At 43.8% G+C, this 21,224-nt stretch overlaps 1 protein-coding gene across 1 annotated transcript in view; it reads right to left on the bottom strand.

Moving 5' to 3' along the window:
- UMODL1 (uromodulin like 1) overlaps window positions 1–16,040 on the bottom strand; it is a gene marked incomplete at both ends in the record, with an annotated part of 46,768 nt that extends 30,728 nt beyond the window's left edge. Inside the window, 8 exons of the mRNA XM_082490052.1 lie at window positions 424–536; window positions 1,931–2,185; window positions 3,933–4,052; window positions 4,860–5,000; window positions 5,949–6,141; window positions 8,055–8,161; window positions 8,569–8,730; window positions 15,923–16,040. Coding sequence (XP_082346178.1) covers window positions 424–536; window positions 1,931–2,185; window positions 3,933–4,052; window positions 4,860–5,000; window positions 5,949–6,141; window positions 8,055–8,161; window positions 8,569–8,730; window positions 15,923–16,040 — 1,209 coding nt within the window. The remainder of the gene's footprint in view (window positions 1–423; window positions 537–1,930; window positions 2,186–3,932; window positions 4,053–4,859; window positions 5,001–5,948; window positions 6,142–8,054; window positions 8,162–8,568; window positions 8,731–15,922) is intronic.
- Window positions 16,041–21,224: the final 5,184 nt, after the last annotated feature.

Below are 21,224 nucleotides of genomic sequence, written 5' to 3'. Positions count from 1 at the left end.
GACCTGGTCACTTCTCCTTAAGAAGAAAGAGCTTTGAGAGCAGCCAGATATTCATTGAGAAGACAGCACAGAAATGAATGCCAGCAACGTCATTTCAATAATCCATCAAAAAGCCTCAAGTCAATTCAGTGTGAGTTTACTGCCAAACTAAAGATCCAAGGAAAGGAGTCCCTGTTGCATGCCTGCGTTTTTAATTCCTTTACTCTTCTGTAGGGAAAAATTCTCATTGGCTCCACTGCTAATAAGGCCAAAGGGCTTGATCTGTTTAGTCAGTTGGATTTTGTTTTAATTATAAAGAAAAGTCACAGGAAAAAATATAATGATGATTTTCAAGGGATATTTCAGCCAGGCATAAAATCCTCTATTACATTAATCGATTCTAAATTGAAAAAAATATATTACTCACAGATATTTTAGCATTACCTCTGTGAGCAACAATCTTGAAAATTCTTCATATGCTGGGCTGCTGGCATTATGGAAATCTTCAGTGAAGTTGTAGTTGAGAATCCTCATAGTAATACCAAATATCTCAGCATCTGTAGGACACAATATTTAAACACACACTAACAAAGCAGAAGAGGAAAGGATCCAGTTCAGAACTGATGTACCCAGACCAGATGATTGTGGCGGGGGGGTTGGAAGGGGGAGAAGGTTACCAGTTTGGTATTAAACCAAGAAAATAAAGCCAATATTCTGCAATATTCTGCTACAAGTCTCCCATACATTGAGGAGATGCACTTACATCAGGTCCGTAAAGATATTTAGGTGCTAAATCCAGCTGCGTGAGAGCTGGGTATAGACATATCCTTGTGGACCTGGCCCTACATAACTCCTGCGTTTGAGTTACATCCAGGGTTGAATTGCCTGTGAGCTCATCTCTGGCCCACCAGTCACAAGTATTATTTTTTTCCCAATCTTGGTAGTGTGGATAGTAAATACATTCTTAAACTGAAAATAATAACAAAAAACAGTGCATGCCACTTCTCTGTCTGGTAAGCCCTGACAGATAATGTACAGAGCACGTAAGCTGAAACCAAGAGCCAAGGAATCTATTAACCACTTTAACCTGTATAAACAATGTGAGGCTGTTACTCTTTGGACTGATCTTTGGAAAACTTTTCTTTTTCTCAAGGGCTACAACTTCATACTCTGAAGTTCAGCCCCCTGTTTCCGTAACCACTGGACCTCCTACTTTCCCACTACAAAGGGAGTAATTTCCTTCTGACCCAAACTGGACTCATCCCTTGCCTGATCAAAGGGAAGGCTCTTACGGATAAACATTAATAGCAGCATTCTCACTCTGGAGATTTCTTTCTTTATTTGCATGAAGGCTTCGAAAATAATTTAAGGATAAAGGAAAAACAAAATTGTGTTTGATCAACACACTAGGTTCTCAGGGAGCCAGCATCACTAGCTAATTGAACAAAATTATGCAGGTATTCTGCAAGCTTTCTGACACAGCCCCTGTTATTCCCTTTAATCCTGGTCACTCACAAATTTTCAGCTGAATGTGGCCTTCCTCTGGGCACTCTTGTTAGCTTAGCTGAGCCCTTGTCAAACCAGTTGACTGCATTTTTCACTGGCCACAGCCGCCAATCAGGAGAAATGGGGCCTGATGGGAGATGGGTGGCAGCAGTATACAGTGCCAGGAAAAAAAAAAAAAAAAAAAAGTATTCTAGCTTAGCCTGATATCTATAATAGTCTGAGTCAGCTCCAGCACTGCTTTCCCAACCAAGGCCAGAGCTCTGCTGCCTGATAGTCCGGGTTGCATAAATTCTGGGGTAGAGGAGAGAAAAAGTGCTGAAGGAGGAGTGAAACGGAGTTGAGGAAGGACCAAATGGATCATTGGCGAGCTGCAAGTGAGCAGGAGAAGAGAGAGAGGGTGAGGGAAAGAGGGAGAAATTATGTCTTTTTTGAAGTAGCTATTTACCTGTTTTAACATTTTGATGGGAGATGCTGTTTTTTCCACAGGTTTCGTAGCTGATCTCTGCTGAATACATCACACCTGCTTCCAGACCAGACACGTCTATTTTCATTTCCTCTGTCTTCAGGTTTTGTATAACCTCTTTTCCCTTGAACACTTGGACTTGGAAAGTATGGTTCAGAGTAGAATTGACATGCCAGGACATTTCAAAACTGTTGCTGGTGACGCTGAAGATTCGGTGGTTTCTAACTGCAGAGGGATCTATTGCAGTCCCAGGAAGAGCCATCACAGAAAAAGCAACATTGCATCTTTAAAGCATTGTGTTAATCTAAATCTACTATAAAGAAGCACTTTGACAATCAATAGGGGAAGTTCCTTTTTAAATTACATCAGGACAGATTCTGCTCCTCTCACCGTACCAAGTACCCTCATCCATGAACCACCCCATTACAGTGATTGGGTGCTTACTTTATTTCCTTTTACTATACCTACTGGTGTTGAATCTGTAGTAACACTAATAATCAGCCAGTGAGCTACAGGTTCAAGCAACAGAAACAAGTTAGGAATAGTGAATCTGTGTACTCTACATACGTTGACACCTTCTTTGCCTCTTGTCACTTTAATCATCAAAATGCACCTCTTCAGGCAAAGTCTGCCTTGATTTATGCCTGGGAAAAAAACCACAGACCCCAGCTTTTACAGGCTGGGGGCAGAGTGGTAGGCAGTATTTCACCTATTTATGCCACTCTAGTCCAATGCAATCATTGTCATGTCAATGGGAAAAGACAGGACCCTTCAGAGATTATTCCTCTCCTCGAAGAAGGAGGTGTCTAAACTGGGTAGGATGAATTGCCCTCCAGCAGAGCCTGTCTGACTCCACCAACTAGAGAGAGAGCCCGAATGGTAAGCAGACCAGACGCCTCTCTTCTAGACAGCTGGAATCAGGTGAGATGAACATCATCCCCCACATTAACCAAGAGAGCATGGCATGCTGCTGCCCCAACTTCAATTCTTTCATGCTAATGGTTAACCTGAGAAAAAGGGCTGTTTTCTTAAATTATTTCAATAGGACCCAATTGTTTCCAAGCCTTTGAATCATATTTGGGGCCAAATGCCCCCAAAGCCATACTGCCTCTGCCCTAGAGGGACTTCAGTTTAATTCCTCTAACTTCAGCTTGGATCAGAAGTTGTGGATGAAGATCAAGAACATCCAGCCTGTCTCTCCAACCTAGGGAAAGAACTACTTAAAGCTATTTCCTCCCACAAGAAGAAAATGTCATTGAAAGGATTGTGATAACTCTCACCTGAAAGGGCTCACGTCACCCATATAAAGACAAATCTACTGGGGTTTGTTCCCAATCGTAGTCCTTCAGACAGCTATCATGTATAGCAGGAAGAGTATTCACAAAGCTTGAGTCCAGTATAGGGTAGCTGCAGCCAACCTCCCTTACTCATGTAACCCACCAACATCTTCACAGACTCAAAAGCAAGAGGCTTGCATCCCGGTGGCTGTGGCCAGGAGGACCTCCTGTGGTTGGCAGCAGATCCTCCCACACCTTGTTCTAGGACAAGCCTGTAACACGCAGTGAGCTGGGTCGAGGGCGAGCGAGTGGTGTTGGCCTTGCACGGCCCTCCCTGGCATGCTTCTCACGCTGGAGGATTATCCAGCACAAGCCCTATGATGGAATGTGCACTTGAATGGTTCACCAGGCACAAGTGGCTCAAGAAGCCAGCACGGCCACCTCCACTTCCAGGAGGCCGGCTCCCTTCAGTAGCCATGGGAATAACAGTGGGGCTTCTCCAGTGGTCACAGCACTACAGACCCCGATCTGAATGTCCTGTTTGGGGAACCGCTCTCTTTCTGTTCCCATAGGTGGAGATTCACTCCAAAACTATTACCAGCTTCTGTGAACACCCTCCTGCAACTCAACCAGCCCACGAACAAAGGGATCAAAGAGTGGATGAACCAAAAGCAAGACAACACTCATTCAAATCCCAGGTTACTTACAGCATCCAGCATCTGTAGATTGGTTAGTCATGTGCAAGAGACTTGAATTACTTATAGATGGAGAGCTATTGCTAGTGTTAACAAGATCCAATGCTGAACTTGGCGTAGATGCTGTCATGCCTAGGGGAAAAATAGCATTATCAGAGAGTTACATCATTCCTAACAAAACAAATCCAAAATAATACCATTCATGTTTTCCGCAGATGAAAAGCAGCAATAGAAGTAATATAAATAGAAATGAAAATAAATGTATTATCATATCACAAAAGCATAAAGTAATACTTTATCTTAATTTTTGAGATTAAAGGATTGTAAAATTGTTTTCTAACTAAAGCATTGAATCTGCAAGCACTTATAATATATCTCATTATCTTTAAGCCTATTAGCAGGCCCATTGATGTCTGTGGGCTGGAAACACATGCCTCTATAATTTGCTGAATTGGTACGGAAAAGTATTATTCCACCCATCGCCAAGCGCCGTCTACCTCCAGCAGAGGACCCTGTATAATCCAGGGTGGGATTATACAACCACTGAGTCCTGGCTGCAGTCACACAGTCAAAATGGGAAGGTGAGTTCATGTACAAACAGGGTCACTAATGGTATTTCCCCAGGAGGCTGGGGAGGTGTACCCACACTGAGCGACTTGCTCCGAGAAGCCGTCAGGATCTGAAGCCAGAGGGTTTGGCAGGTGAGCGAGGACAGCTGAGGGTGAGACAGGAGAAACAGCCAGGTAATGTGAAATATAAACACTGCATTTCAGTCAGAAATAGCCAACACCTGGTTTATTTGGCATCTTCTCCCAACAGGAGGAGAAGGGGCACTGTGTGCTCCAGAAATCTTTGCCTCGCAGGTGGCTCCTGCGGTAGACCACAAAGTCCTGCAGAAGTGTTCTCAGTATTTCCCAAGGTGAGACCTACGTTTCTTACCTTCCTTTCTTGGGCTCAGCTGGTGAGGGTTGACATATGCATGTTCATGCTGAGGGTCACAGCTGTAATAACCCTCCAGATTTACACAGGTGTTTTTCTCAGGACAACCATTGAATTCAACATGGGAGCATTCATTGACATCTAAGAAGAAGAACAGATCTTGCACAGCTATTCATACCAGCATCGAGACTGATCTGCAATGTATGTAGACTGGTCTCTGCATATGATAAATTCAGTGTAAATCTGCAGTAACTCTGCTAAAACAGTTCTGGGTGTATATGGGTACAATGAAATCAGAATGCTGCCCTTCCCCAAAGCTAGCCCCCATTCAGTTATAACCCTATCACTTTTTACTCCAACTCTTTGGAATAAAAGGACATTTAGTGGCAGCTCCTGCTTACAGTTGCAGGGTGTCATCCAAACCTAAGAAACGTCAGCAGCAAGGGGAAGGAGATCAGTGGTTTCACTGAAAGTTGGACTGAGTTTTCAAAAGTAAACACAGAAGTGATGACAACAGTGCTTATGAATGCATTTCAGAAGTGAAAATGTTCAGATAACTACACAATAATACGTAGATTAAAATATATTTAAATATTTACCTAACATTTAAAAAGTAGGTAGTAATACGCTATAGTAATTAACTGACTATAGATACTCCTTGTTTCCTGCAAGTTACTGGAAGTAATAAGTGTCTATAAAAACAGACTATATCTGCTTTCCAAGAATACTTTAAACACTTTTTTTAAAAGCCTGTTTAATACAGCTAACGATTGTGCTACAAATTTTGAACACCTTTGCTTTTTCATATGAAGATGGTCTATGCTATGCTATTAGGAGAAAATAAATTTAATTGAGGAAGCAGGACTATTCCCTTCCAAACTATTCACTCCAAAATAATTACTAACTAACTACAACCCTCTCCATTCTATAAAGCACAGGTTAGGGCCGTACTTGCAAAGTTTACAAGATTCACTACACTGTTTTTGAAAGCAAATTGATAGTCATACAGATGAAATCCCAAGTGAAGATGGACGAAGCCCCGTGAAAAAGCTTCCCCCCGCCCCCCATGACAGGCTTATAAGAATTAACCTTGCACTTCTGTGTCAATCACTTCATACACACGCTTCACAATGTCCTTCAAGGAAGAAGAAACCTCCACTAGCGGGGTTGGCTGATGCAGCCCAATGAGAACATGGGAGGCCACTGTCCCAGCGTATACTTCTGCACGGTTGCTCTGGATATGGTACACAGAGGCATTCAAAGGCTGTAATGCACCAGTAATCTGGAAAACAGGGGAACAAACACTTTGGTATCTCATTTCTTTATCAGCACAACTGTATGCCAATAAGGCATAACCTATGCAATGCATAATAATCTGAGTGTAGAAAGCACCTCTTCTGAAACCGTACAAAAGTGGCAACATTGAGGTCTGTATTTATGCAAGGTGAGCTCTTCTTGTTATCACATTTCATGACAGTTACAGGACAGTAATGCCAAGCTAAAAGGGAGGTGTGGAGCTGCATGTCAGATCTCAAATGTTTAGGCAGGACAACGCAAGCCAGGAAGATAAGCAAAAAAGCTCTTTGGCTTGTAGTGCTTAAACATCAAAATCTCAATAGACAGAATATACTTTAGCCATGCTATTACAATTCGTCTGTAATAAAGCTGTCCAACACTTCTTACTTTAAGCAACTAAAAAGACTGCTGGCAAAGGGAATAGAAAGAAAAAGAAGAAAAGCAATAGGCTGAGCAAGAAAGCTGGGACTAAGAGACACAGAGAGACCCCAGGACTGACCGAGTCATCACAACCGTGAGTCAGGGATCAGAGAAGGGACATGGCGGTGGGCTGAGCATTAGCAATCAGTGGAGCAGACAGGGTCTGGAAGACATTCCTCTGAGTAACATCTCACTGCAAAGCTTCAGTTTATTTTCTATATTTTGAGTGTCCAACTTTGCTGTAGCTTGCTTAAGGCCAAGATACGAAAGTCTCCATAGATCATTGCCCTCTGTTCCTTACTATACAGTTACAGGACCAGGGTAATGAGAAGGATGAATTCAGGTAGGAGGACTCAGTAAATTCATGCAGCATCTCCATGCTACTGCTACTTTCTATTCTTCTGCCTGTCAGTGCTATCTGATGATGGGAGAAGGGTATCCTTTGCTACTATCCCACTCCCAGCTGGAAACTGGGGAGGAGTAGAAATAAAAATGGGGGAAATAGGCAACTGCCATCTTGGGTACCTTTCAAAGGACACATACAAGCTTGGTTTTCTCCATGGCATGGTGATATGTACCAGGGAAATGCTTTGGGTTTATGGTCTGGAGGGTCTTTGTCCTAGTTCATCAATCCATTTCCTAAATATCACTTCGAGGACAGAGCGAGCCCCCCTGTCTGAGCGCAGCTTTAGTTTGTAGCCTGGTTCTTCCTGCAGACCCTCCTTTCGGGGAGCGTGCCTCACTCCTCTGCTAGGGCTGTATTTTTCTTGGTTGCCTTGGACTCTTCCTACCTGCCGTGTCAGGGACAGGGAGAGCCATGCCGTGCTGCTGTCGTGTGGCAATGCACGTGTTGTTGCCAGTGCTAATCCACACACGAGGCAGGCAGAGCCTCCTACAGCCAAAGCAACACCCTGCTGACTCCCACAGCACTGTTTCTGTGGCAAGAATGACAACAAAACACCCTTGGCCCAGGCACAGTCCCTGGCCATAGTCCTGGGGTTTCACAGTGAAACTTCTGGTGCTGCTGAGTCCACCTGCCATATAGGTCCCAGTGCTGTAGATCAGGTTTCTCTCTTGAAAGGTTTAACTCAAAACTCCTTATCAGAAAACACCACACTTTGCAGGTCTTGAAATCCAGACCCTGTTGGTCATAGACCCAAAACTGAACTAAGCCAGAGCTGGAGCAAGCATCGCTTAAGCAGGAAAAAACCCTATATTTCAGAATGTTTTTAAATTGTCTTTAGAAAGACCTGAAAAATTTACTAAAGAAGTTGATAGATCAATGTTGCTTGAGCTGCTTGAGGATGAGGCTGACATTCACCAATAAGGGATAAATTAGGGGTGGTGACTGGCTGGCAAGGTTATGCCCAGCACAGAGGACTATGAGATCCCTCCTGTGCTGGAGCAAGTGGTGGTTACTGACTAACAGAAACATGGATGCAACGAGCTACACACAGGAGTGTTCGTGTTGGTACATACCATGGAGTGCAAAAGGCGTGAATGATTCAGAAGATAGGAATCCACTCTGATTAATTCATTAAAATCCATTTTCACAAGCACTGTCACGTTGTACCAGAATGATCTTCCTGAAGTGTACAAAATAAAACAGCCAAGTCATCTGAGGTCTGATGTTACAGAAAGCGACAGAGCTATAGGAAGGCTCTGAAAAAACGAAGCAAGCCTTAACTTTGAAATTATGAAGGGCCCACATACAGCCATCAGCTATGGCCTCAATCGCCATATGACACAGGCAGCATCGCCAGTGAAGGACAAGAAGTCAAGGAAGGTCCACTGGACCCACAGCACCCACGCACCATTCAGTGCTCCGGGGTGCAAGTACTGAAGCTGAATATCCTGGAATTGGTCCAAAGCAGATTCCCATATTTGTTTTATGAAGAGCTATGGTAACAGTTTTCCTGCCCACTCCCACCCTCAGAGGGAAAAATTAAGCATATTTCTATTAGAAGCAGTCTTGAATTTATCAATAACATACCCTCTGGCATTGGATCCACACAGCCTGCTCCTTTGGATGAGTTGCAGCATTTTTTAAGCCCTGGACATTCAGTATCGAACGTGCAAGGATAATCAGATGTTTCCATATTCTCCATTGGACAAATACCAGGTCTTGATGCAAATACACTGGATCTATTGAGTGCTAAGTAACAAAAACATTTCTGAGAACAAAAATATAGAAAATTGTTTCCATAAAATCGTGCTATTTAATTTACAGCAAACACCTCCCCCTCATTTTAGAAGTGTGTCTACTTTGAGGTTTTCATGGTGTCGTGGCTTAGGAGAAAATAGCAGCCTAAAATACCATTACTTCATTTCAAGAGTGTAAAAGTTCTCAGATTTTTCTCTTGTTCATGACATTTCTGTTACAGAAGTTTTGAATTGATAATTTTCCATTAATAATTATGGATGGATGGATGGATGGATGCATGCATGCATGCATGCATGCATACATACATACATACATACATAGTTAGTTTCTAAATGTGGGGACATTGAAGCACTACAAAACAGAAAATGTGCCTGATGTCAGCTATGACTAATCCAAATAATATATAATGATCAAAGGAAATAGGTCATGTCTAAGCTAGGAATCGTGAGTTTTATTTAACCTTTTGTTGCGACAAGGTTAACCTTTAGTTATAGTAATTGAAGATGTTGCATGAGAGTGGAGACAAAATGCTGTTCCCAGGTACAGGTAAGTGGGTTACACCGAAGGGCAGGAGAGCAGACAGGGCCTGTGGTCTGCAGCCTGGCAGCACCAGCTCCGTATCAGCCAGCTAGCCAGCCCAGGAGGTTGGTAGCCCCCACCAGACAGCCGTGCAGAGAGGGGAGCTGAGGCAGAAGGTTACTGCTTCCCAAGCTAAGGGCAGACAGTGGTCCTGGCTCAGTGCCAACACATACTCTTCTCTGGATGAGAATGAAAATATTTCTAAGCTCTACAAACGTTGCTTCACCCACGCTCTCAAAGATGGCGCCAAGTAATGCTCAGCTCTGGTCTTTCCAATCAAGCTAAAAGATTTTTCTGTTCCAGTAATTACGTGCCTGCAGGTTTTTGGTCCTACAAACTCTTGATTCATTACTGGGCAATTAAAGTCATCCACTGGACGTGCAGACATATTTGCATAAAGAAATAGGCTATCGAGACCAATGGTTTTAAGACTATTGTCTGTGTCTTTTGGGTGGCCCAAAGTATCCTTGTCAAAGGTCTCTGAAAGGTAATTAAGAAAAGTAGGCATAGCTTAACTATGGGAGTCCACACTTCCACTGAAATACCTGCCAAAACCCACAAGCTGGAGAACAGGGAAGGCACTGATTGAGACCTCTCAGCAGCATGCAAGTTACTTGCAGGCGTAATTTCAAAGATTTGCATGGAGGATACATGGGACAGCACTCTCCCACACTCCTTTATATGGTATTTGATACACCATGTGTGTATACTTTGTGTGCACGCAGTCAATGAGCACATGCTCAGTCACAGGGCTGTGAGCATCTTTCAAGTAGAATTGGTGTCAGACCCATGAGAGCTCTGGGCAGCAAATTAGGAAACTCTACACATGCCTGGAAAAGGGTGAGAAAGAAACCCTCTGCCTGCTCCTTCTGGGAGGTTCTCCCATCCCACCAGCCTCTCCCAGCGGGAGCTTGAACAGACACGAGCACCAAGGGATTTCCCTTTATTAATACATCACCAGTCCTCCTTACTATTCCAGCCAGGTGGATCTTGGTAAGCTTGACACAAGCACCTAAATCCCTCCAGCTCTGCAATTCAGGTGTGCAGTTCAAGTAGGTTTGAGGTTCAAAGCAGCTTTTTCCACCAGGGTCTTTTTGGGGGATGTTTTACTGTGGTGTAAAAGATTTAATGAGTCACATGCAATCTCAGAAAACACTATTGAATCCTGGCCGAGTGCCACACCAGCCATTTATCTAAAATCAAAAGGTCATCATTTTCGGATCAGCGGAAACAGAGATGGATTCACATCACATTTCTGCCTAATTGTACCAGATGCACTTTGAAAATTCAATTTATGCTCTCCACTTCAATCACCTCAGGGAGAGTCACCTACCAAGCAACACTGCGAGCACTGGGGAGGAAGCCAGCCAACTCCTCTGTCAGCTGGATAAAGTATAGGCTTCTCTCCTCCGTTATTTGCATAAACCTACAGAAGCAGAAATGCAGCACCCAGTGCTTAGCAACGAAAGCTCAGCTACCAGCTTGCCCGCATGAGAGCCGCTAGGTCTGCTGTGACCACAGGATGGGGGGATCTCCCAGGAGATCGATGCTAAGGGACACCATTAGCTCAGCCATAACCCCTTTCCACTCCCTCCTTCCACCTGGAGGGGCCGGGTTGCATCCAGAGGGTGCGGCATAGCCAGGGACTGAAACCCCGCATTCGTCTCAGGTAGCAGACGGTGGAGACAAATCTATGAGATTATAGAAAGAACTCCTGGCAAGGCCAATTACAAGGGCAAACTGGCAGTTTTCATCATATGACCCTGTTTTCGGGGTCTTTGAGCACTGCTAGACTTTACCTGCTCAGATGGATGTTTTTCCATCCTGATTGCCTGTCTGGGGGTTAACCAGGATGGAGGGCAGTGTCTGACAAATATTTAACACTCTTCCCTATGAAAAGCTGTATCATGCACTAGGCACATTCAGGAGCCATAGGCTGAAATTCAGCAAGGATACAGCTGTTGGACAATAGGGGAACATGGCCTTCAAAGCACCAAACCAGTCTGTGCATGCTCAGAATAAACTTAATGAAATTTAGCCACTGCCACCGACAATGGGTTCCTCCCACCAGCAGCACCGTGACATGGCCATGCTCTGCCCCGTCAGCACTCGCACCAGAAATCCGTGGAGAGCCATCAGGGATGCACGGTGAGCCTGCAGTTCGGATTCAACTCTGGGTACCCCTGCTCCCCCCCGGGGTTAAAGCAGCCAGGAAAGGCATGGGGTGAGGAACTGGATGGAGCAGAAAACCTGCAAGGACAGACTACTAAAAAGTCTGGGACTTTTTGCTGTGGAGAGGAGAAGGTTGAGGGGGATGCAACTGAGGTTTATGATATCCCAAAAGAAGAGAGTAAGGTGAAAACAGAGCTGCTATTCACCAGAGCCCACAGTAACAAAATGGGTAAAAGCATGCACTTCTTTACCCAAAGGGGAGTGAACTTCTGCAATTTGTCAGCACAGGAGAATGCAGCACCTGACTGCTTCAGTGGGCTCAGAAAGGGACAAGGCAATTCCCAGACAAGAGGCCCATAAGGAGACATGATGGGGAATGGGCAGGGAAGTACTCTCCAACACCCATAATCCCACTTCTGCAGCTGCTGGGGGCAAACAAGGGACCCAAACCCCAGGGCAGCCAGAAACCCCTGCTTCTGGGTGAGGTCCCCCCTTCCCACCCCAGAGGGATGGTGCAATGCTGCCCGCATGCCCCGGGTGACACCTCTGTCCCATGGCTTTCTGGTGGCAGCCCAAGCAGGGAGGACAGCTATGGCGCAGGTCCCGACTGCTCTGGTTAGACCCAGCATGCAATGTCTGCACACAGGCTCTGAAAGATCCCAGCCCTGCTGACGAGCTACCTGGACACCCAAAATGAACGTTTTTTAACTTTACAGTTGTTTTTCGGAAAACCTTGAGAAGTTATGCACACAAAGCACACTCCAATTGAAGCATGACCTTAACATTGCAAATTAAGAGCTCTCAAGTTACAAAACTCCAGGATTAAAGTTGTCTGGGCCTTCTTATTTCAAAGCATGTCTGTATGCATGTGCTTAAAAACCAGCCTTCATCACATGTTGATGCACTCTTTCGGTCCCTGGCTGGGGATCCAGCAGGGTTAGGCGGCAGGTAAGGAAGGAACCTCTTACCTGTAGCTCTCTGGTTTCATCTCAAGCAATAAGGTGGAAGATGGGTAGCAAACCAGCTACCAGAAGTAGCCATGCCACTGATTCAAGCAACTGGAAACTAGCCCAGAGGATTGGACCCTTTCTCTCCCTGAAAAAAATCCTGGAAGATGCTGGGAAAGTTTCATACAACGAACTCGTAACAAACTTCCAGAGCTGTGGGTTTCACAGGTCCAGGAATGTGACCTGCAGCCCCGTGACCTGCTTAGCAATCAGGGGACTGCTCACAGTCTCCATCGAGGACATGAGGCTCTGCGCTCTAACCAGGCAAGTTGTGATAAGCAGCACTAAGGTCTCTGAAAATCAAAATCAAATAAGTTAAAAAAAAAAAATTAAAACTGCACCCTAGGTGTCTGAGAGCAGGCACACCAAACGGCTTGACATCAGTGTCTCTGCAGCTCCGTTGCCCAGCTGTGAAAGGCAGAGAACCTCCCTCCCTTCCCACAGGCTTCATGGAGACAAATTGCTGTCTGTGTGTTGCCCCAGGATTCACCTCAAGAGGTGATAAATAATTCTCTATTCAGAGAGCAGCTCAGCAAAGCACTGCACCATGCACTGAACGTGGAGTCCAGGATGACGCGCCACTGGGAAGCTCCTTGGAGGGGCTCCATCGTCCCTGCGCACCACAGGGAAACGTGGTCCTCGCGGCAAGGCAGCGCCAGATCAGGTAATTAAAAGAGTTTACTAGTATGCATGCATAGGGACAAAGAGAGGGGAAAAAAGATTGTTTTCACTTAATTCTAGCACTTCCTAACTTCTTGATACTTAATTTTGCCATTTTCATTTTATAAATGTTAAAGTAGTTTGTGTGTGCGTGTGTAATACCATCCTAATGGATTGACGGGCAACTAGTGAGAACAACTGCAGTAACTTGATTAATGATCTAGATATTTTTTTCCCCAACAGTAAAGAAACAAGAAAAGTGGGGCCTGCCATATACCAGGCAGGGGTAAATATTTCCTTCTAGGAAGAAAAGGCGGGAGCGGCCAGGAGCGGGTTGCTGTGAAAGGTCATGCAGACCTTTCTGCTCCTAGCAGGATGCAGAGCATGCCAGCATGGATAACGTCAAGAAGAAAGTAACAGTAGTTCAACAGTGCGCTGTGCAGTAATTTCAGCAGTTCCAGTTTCTCTTTTCATCATTTATTTAAGACTGTGTCTAGACAGTGCATTACCATTCACAGAATTTATGACTAATGCCCTGAAAAGCAAAGATACTGGAATAATGCGAACACAGAAATCACCTAGAAGCCATACAAACCCTTTTATGGTTTAAAATATTCCCAAATTAACTTTGACAGGAAAAAGAGTCAAGGTGACCACAGTATTTCATGGGCAAACCTGCCCAGAGTGCCCATCAACAATGTGGCATGGGCAGAGTGGAAATTCTGCAGCTAAGCTTTACAAGAGCTTTACGGATTTGTTAACGTTAGATGAAATAAACTCATCAACAGCTCCCAAGCCTAAAATATCCCTTGAGATGCTTTTAAAAGGCATAGAGTTATTCCGGGGAAAAAGATTTAAAGTGTTACCAGGATGCCTTTTTTTTCCGCCCAAGAGGACAGTCTTGATTTTGAGAGGTTCTGAAACACCTTGAAAATCCTGATCGCTCATGTAGTTTCTTGTGCAAATAGAGACAACCATAACTAGCTAGTAACTCTTCAACATTTAGCTGACAGCTATTTCCTCGTACTACAGAATTAAAAAGCAACTAAAGCAACTTTCTCCGATTGCTTCTCAGCCTTGTCATTTGATACATTTGTGCACACATGTATGCACGTGCATGTATATCAAAAAGACCTTACTGACATGACTATTCGACATTAATTAGATCTACTGGAGATTTTCCCCAGCATGGAACTGTTGCTTGGAAAATACATGCAATCAATAGCAGGTCCGTTGCCAGTCTGAGAAGACTGCCTGGATATACTGTAACCTCCACATCAAATTTTGCCCTGGCTGACACTCCACAGCAGCCACAGAGCCAAACAACTGCAGGATACAATAAATAAGGGATGATGTGTATCTTATTATGCTTTCGTTCCTTTTCTCTAGCAAATCATTTTAAGAAAAAGTAAAACACAATGGCCACTTCTGTGTTCCCATCTTTATGTTAAAGGAATTTTCCTGCTAGACACAATATCTTACCAGTAACTGTTGAGCAAATACCTTGCAAAAACTGTTTGGAGTTTCATTTTCCAATGCTCTGAAGCAACTTAAAAGTAGGATGAACACATTGTTCTTTACAGATCCCATGACAAGACATGTGGCTCACAACCTCTCATGTCACGTTATATGATCCGATACAGGAGCAGGTTTGGGGACATTCCCATAGAACTGAGTCACCCAAGTCTTATGACCCAAAGCGAAGGCCATGGCTCCAATAGGACCTTTCCTTTTTGATCTTTTGTTACAGTGTTGACACTATGTAAATTCCCAGGACAATAACTTGAAAAGGGGAAATGGAGAAAATGCAATGTCATACTGAAAATAGGAGACAAAATTATATCCTGCAGAACTTTTGCGAATACTGGAATAGTTCAGTGCTAGCCTAGCTAATCCAAAATGCCTGTTCAGCTTAAAACCATGTTGCTTTATCCATTAAAGAAAAAAATAAAATTAAAATGTTCATTTTCCCTGAGGAATCCCTTCTACCTACAACTCAATTTCTGCTAAAAATTAGCAATTTCTTGTTGACAACTGGTAGCCCTGATGTGGGAAGGGGAAAAAGCTTCCATCTGGAGTCAAAGATGTTCAAGTCTTCCCAAGTAGAGTCTTGTTAAAACACAGAAGTTAGATCAGATCCACCAAAAGGTTCACCAGTTTCCAATCATCCAACATAGCCGTAGGTAACCAAGGAAGCCCTGAGAAAATGAGCCCAAATGTAGTTTTGATCAGAAAGCGGTTGGTACCAACTTGTCCTGAGGCCACAGGTTGTTTTAAATTAACACCAAAACTGGGTTTGCATCCTGGGAACTGACCCTGCTCCAAATCAAAGGAGATGCTATCCTAGTGCATCCTGAATTATTTTTGAGAAGAAAGCTCCTACTGTAAGTGCAAGCACACTCAGAGCACACACAGCACCAGGCACAGCCACGTGAGTTATTGCACATGGCCACAGATATTGGCCTGAACCAGGACAAGTGATGAGCCCTTCCAAAGGTAACAAGCAGGTGCCTTCTTCACACTCCCCCGGAAATTTAGTGAATCTGTGACTAGGACTGGCAAAGAGTGAGAATCAGGAGCATTAGTCTTTCATGTCTACTCCTTACCACGTTGGACCACGTTTACTGTAGATTTTTGCAGACTCACCGATGTCAGTGAAAAGGAACCGATTGCCCAGAACTGAATTAAGTCTTTGCATGTCTCAATTAAAGTGAATCTTCTTCCATCTGACATTTATTTCAACTATTTATCTTACTAAAACTTACCTAAAGAGCAGTAGAGTCCAACTTGCTCATATCCTTCACAGCAATCTGTAAGAACGATGGTTTCAGGGACTTCAACAGTACGATACTGTGTTTTATAGTACATCCGGGGACACACCATCCATGGTATCCATCCTCCACAGGAAGTGCTTTTCTCATAGGACTTTTGGTAGGCAATCACTTTAAACACATTTTTGGTCAGGCTATAGTTGCACAGATGGTACCCTAGCAAAGATAGGCCTTTTTCTAGGGAGGAAAAACAAAAAACAAATGGGAAAGAAAGGGATCAGCACTAACTTGTCACCCTAGAGCATAAGTTCCCTGCAGTATCTAGTTAAAAATAGTATTATGAGAAAGCAGTGACAGAACCAGCTCAGATGAATGATTTCCAGGAAGGCTGATGTTAGGAAGAACATCTCTTCAGAAAACAGACAGAAGAAAGAATTAGTAGTGGCTGCTTGTCATAGGCATCACTTCAGTCATGAAAGGATGCAGATTGGCAGAACATTCAAAGAGGTCTCAGTGCCTTCAGGTGCAAAGCAGATAAAGGGCAATTTAACTCAAGTAAGTACAAAAGAATTTAATATACGTTAATAGAAATTAACAGCAGACCAGAATAGGCACTTCTAGGGCAGTCTCATCCAAGTTCTTTAGATGTCCACTCCAGGCTTACGCTGCCAAAGTGTTCGCCTTTCTCCGCTGACTATAAAGGGAATGAAGGGTGAGGAACTCATGGGCAGATGAGTCACAGTAGATGTCTGGAATAAGACATCCTTCAGACATTGCCTTAGGCTAAAACTGGGTATTCATGCATCATTTGGAAGGACTTTCAGGTATCTGACACAAAAGATATTCCTGGAGCTCCTATGTTGCCTATCCACATTTGTAGCTGACCATATTAGACCAGGCCCTTTGAGAGCTGCTGCGGTTCATTGACTTCAGTATAAACGAAGTTAGTAATAAGTTCATTAACTACATAATTTCATGCAGGTCTGGGAATGGGACTCAGTTTCTGGAGTTGTGAAATCAGTCGTGATGAGGAGCAAATTTGTTACATGCTTTACTTAAAAGACAAATGAGCAGGAGTAGGAAAAAAAACCAACAACCCACCACAAAGAAACTCAAACAACAACAGCAACAAAACCAGATGGAGTTTAAGAATTAGCAGTAAGAAACTACAATCATGTCACAGACATCAGGCTGTCTCCTAATGAGATGTCATAGAAGCCAGAGGGACTGAGTCACCCTGTGGCCCATTTGGGAAATAGGTGGGATAGAATTAAAATGCCTATATCACCCTTTAGACAAAGCAAAAGAAACTTTAATAAGGATAAATATGAATTAGCTGCAGGGATTCAAGTATGGCAGGACTGTTATTTTTGAGAGGTCTGAGGGGACCAGGGCCTGTCAACAGACAGACTGAAGCTAACATAGTATACACAACAAGCACACAACTAAAATATTTACAGCTTATCTTATTTGGATAGTTTATCTCCTGCCCAAAAACATGTCACGTAAAAAAATTCAAGAGAAAATATTGTCAGGTTCTTAGGAATCATCTCGTTTTATCATGCTTAGCTTTCCAGCTAAACAAAAGATAAACGTGCAATTTGAACAGGACTGGCAAAAGAGCTTTGAACAGGACGATCCATTTGTAGAGCGAGGACAGTCCAGAAGAATGCATGGCATAGATACCATAAGCCACAGAACGTCCCTCAAGCTGGCTCAACCAAATCACTCAGAAGGTCTGCCTCCAGCCCTAATCCTAGGAACTGCTCAAATAAGAACAGCCTGAAAGATATCTCCTGCCTTAGATATTCAAAAGAGACCTCCCAGCAGGCTCCAGGGAGCTGCTGCTTAGACCAGGTCAGCAGGAAAATATCAAGAATGAGGGTATGTCTGGAAATCCCACTCCCTGCTTCCTCCTCCTCCCAGCCCCAAGCAGGGTACCTCTGTGTCCAGTCCCTGAAGCTAGCTCCAGGGACAGCAACCGAAAGGCCTTCACGTCCTTAAAAAGCACCAGGGCTGTTCTTTGTCCTTAAGAGAGTGAAAGGCAATGGTCATGAGGAGTAGGAAGGACACCCAGCCTGTCTCAAGCTGAGGGGCTGAAACTCATACCCTGCCTGACCAAGGAGAGGACCCCAATGGCCAGGATGGAGGTCTGACCAGGGCCATGAAGGCTCGTACCCAGCCGTGGCATGTAGGTGGCTGTGCAGGAGGGAATTGAAGGTGAAGTGAGCCAGAGAAAATAAGGTGGCCTCCCTCCCCTCGTTAGCTTTAGGACATCCCTCTGGGAGAGGGGAAAAGAGAACAAATGTGGGTTCTGGAGCAGAAATCGGAGATCAAGGACTGCTTTTTATCCAATGCATTTGATCAATTACCACTTCACATCAGGCACGAGTGCCTTACAAGAAACAGGTAGCTGTCATCACATTTTGTAAAGCATTCTCTTGCTGCATGTTAAGAATGCTCCAAGAATATCTACCCCAGAAAGTGCTTCTAGAGATAGGAAAAAATAAAATTTTGTTTCAGCTTTTTTTTTTATTTATTAGTTTGGGACCTGAATGACTAAATACCCAAAGTGGAATGGAAAGAGTATCTAAATAATTTTGGATCTAGTCTCTATCTGGAGAAAGAGCACAAACATCTGTTGGAGATCAGGGAAGGTGGGAGGAGCAGGACAAATTTTTTTCTATGTTAACGAGAAAAAGAAACTGTTATATTAAGGAATCATACTATTAACCTTTGAAACGATGTTAGAGGGGGGAGAGCAGGTAAGCAAGAAGAGTTCAGCCTGGCTCCTCACCACTAGGAGCCCTCCATTTCTCCAGAGCTCATATACGAGCATGGCTAGAGCCAAGCAGACGCTGGAAGAGAACAACCCAGTACGGAGGGCACTGAAGATTCGTGTCGTCCGTGCAGAGCTGCGGCTGCAGCCAGGACATAGCACTGGAAAGCTAAAAATTCCAGAGTCAGCTGAGCTGGCTTAGGCTCTACAGCAATGTGCAACATAAATACAGGTATGAAACTGAGAATAAAACGGTATAGAATTAGATACAGTTTATAATTAGAAGCTACAGCTGTCAGAGCAGATATGAAATCATATTTCATACTTAAACATTGATACGACGTACAGAATGAGGCTGCAAAAGCCCAAAGAGAAGGTTTGAGATATGGCTATGGTTGTGCAAAAAGATACCCTCGCTGGAAGAGGTTACCCTGAAGGTGACAGGGAAAGGTGCAGCACCACCAACCTTGCCGTCATCCATCACTCCAGCCAGTTTAAAACAAGCTTTGACACTCATAAAGTTCAATTATTAGCTGACAGCAGTTTCCTGCAGAGCAATGTGGTTTAGATCAATTTGGGCTCTTTAGCAAATTGGCTTTCTAGTCTCATTACCCCCATCTATGGGATTATGGCACGATCAAATGGAATTAAAATGCACGGGCTGCTGTTTCCAGCAACACAAAGACGAAGTCAGTCACAAAGCGGGAGAAGGCAGACACCTGACATTAGCAGGGCTGCGTTACACCTATCATTTCTGGATTTGAGGCTTTTATCTTAGTAACCACCAGCTTTCAGCACTGTCAGAGAAAGTATGTATTTTATTACGTTAAGCAAGAGCAGAAACAATTAAAGCAAATAATTTATTAATAGAAACAAATACTGAGAGGAAAAGCTGAAAGGGAAGCCTGCATTAGGAGCAGGCTGCTTAGAGTTCAAGGTCAAACCCAGATCGGATCTGAGAGCATGATTAAAAAATCAGCAATAAAAAAAAATGGTTGATAGCATTCATTCATGCCACAGACTTAGCTGCGATTCTGGAAACTTCACTGCTCAAGTGCCAGAAACGCCACTGTGAGCTGCGATCTGCAAAATCTTTTCTTGCCGGAGAACAGCAAGAGCCAAAGGCAAGCCCCTTTCTTGTCTTGACATAACCTTAGAAGTAATCTGTTGGAACAGGTTCACAGAGGGCAGATTGAAACTCAGCTTTAAAATGCAAAGGCTCCGAAACATGAAGAAAAGTAGATTAAGGGCTTAATTTTTTCTCGGTATTCCAAATCCTTTTTAAAGTCAACAACGTTGACTTTAAATGGCACTAGAATGGGGGTTCTGCTGACCGTCAGTCTGTAGCAGCCTCTTTTTTAAATGCGACTTGGACAAAATAACAGGAAAGTCTGCAAGGCTTCAAAAAATATAGTTTGTATTTTAACTGAGTCTTGCAAAACCACTTAAGTAAAAAAATGCGAAAAAAGGCAGCCAAAAATCACGATCTTTTATCATCTAAATAAATCAAACCAGAAATTAAGAGCAAATTAGGATTTAATTTGGCGATTACAACCTAGCAATCGGGTTAGGTTTTTCCAAATTACAACCCATACCATGTATTCTGCAGCCTCCTTTTATGCATTGCTAGGAATTTGCCAGGTATATTACTACACGATTTCCTCCAAAAGTTTATTTTAATAACAATTTTCAGAAAAATTTGCACATTACTGAATGCAAAGCAGGAATCCTACTCATTCATTTCTGGTACAAAGGAAATGACAATGCTTATGCCTGGGGACAAAGAGTTGGGGACAAAGGTTGTCTTTTGGCTTGGTTAGATTTTCTTTGTTTAATTATCTACTTAAATAGTCGCTGAGACATTGCCAGTTCTCTGGAGAGTGGCCACCTTGGCCGGTTTATTTCAAATAAAGAGATACCCCACATCCAAACTAAGCCGTCCTACATAACAGTTGTGGTCCTCTGACCAGGTTTGCATCACTCACCTGTAATTTCATTTCCCCTTCCCTGCTGTGTGGCTGTCCAGAGGATGAGAACAGAAATAAGAGTGATGCTGGCCATTGTATCGCCCGTCCTCGATAAACCCTTCATATCTCTTCGTTTCCAAGGCAGTAGAGCTCGATCGTCCCTACGTGCAGGCTTTGGGATTAGGGGAAAAGGCGCTCTGTTTTGTTTTTTTTTTTTACCTTTTGCAAGTGGGTGATAACTACTGGCAACAGAAACAAAGCGGCTCCGGTGGGAATTTTGCCGGTTCTCTCTCCTTTGCGCTCTCCCCCGGGGAACCTGCCTCTTCTACCTGGCTCAGCTTGGCTGCCCACACCCCTGCCCGCCTTTGAGAAAAAGGCACTTCAAAACTGCTGGTTTAGTCCATGTTTATCCTTCTGAGCACTTATTCCCCCTCGCATCTTGAACACCTGACAGCTAGGAGCCAGATTCACATGCCTCGCATGTCAGGTATATGCATCTTGAATTTCATTTCTATCCACACTTCAGGTGATACTGTTTTTTAGGTCTTTA

Source organism: Vanellus vanellus, assembly GCF_965231255.1.
Source record: "Vanellus vanellus genome assembly, chromosome: 1".
Classification (NCBI taxonomy): domain Eukaryota; kingdom Metazoa; phylum Chordata; class Aves; order Charadriiformes; family Charadriidae; genus Vanellus; species Vanellus vanellus.
This window is presented reverse-complemented; position numbering and strand designations above follow the sequence as displayed.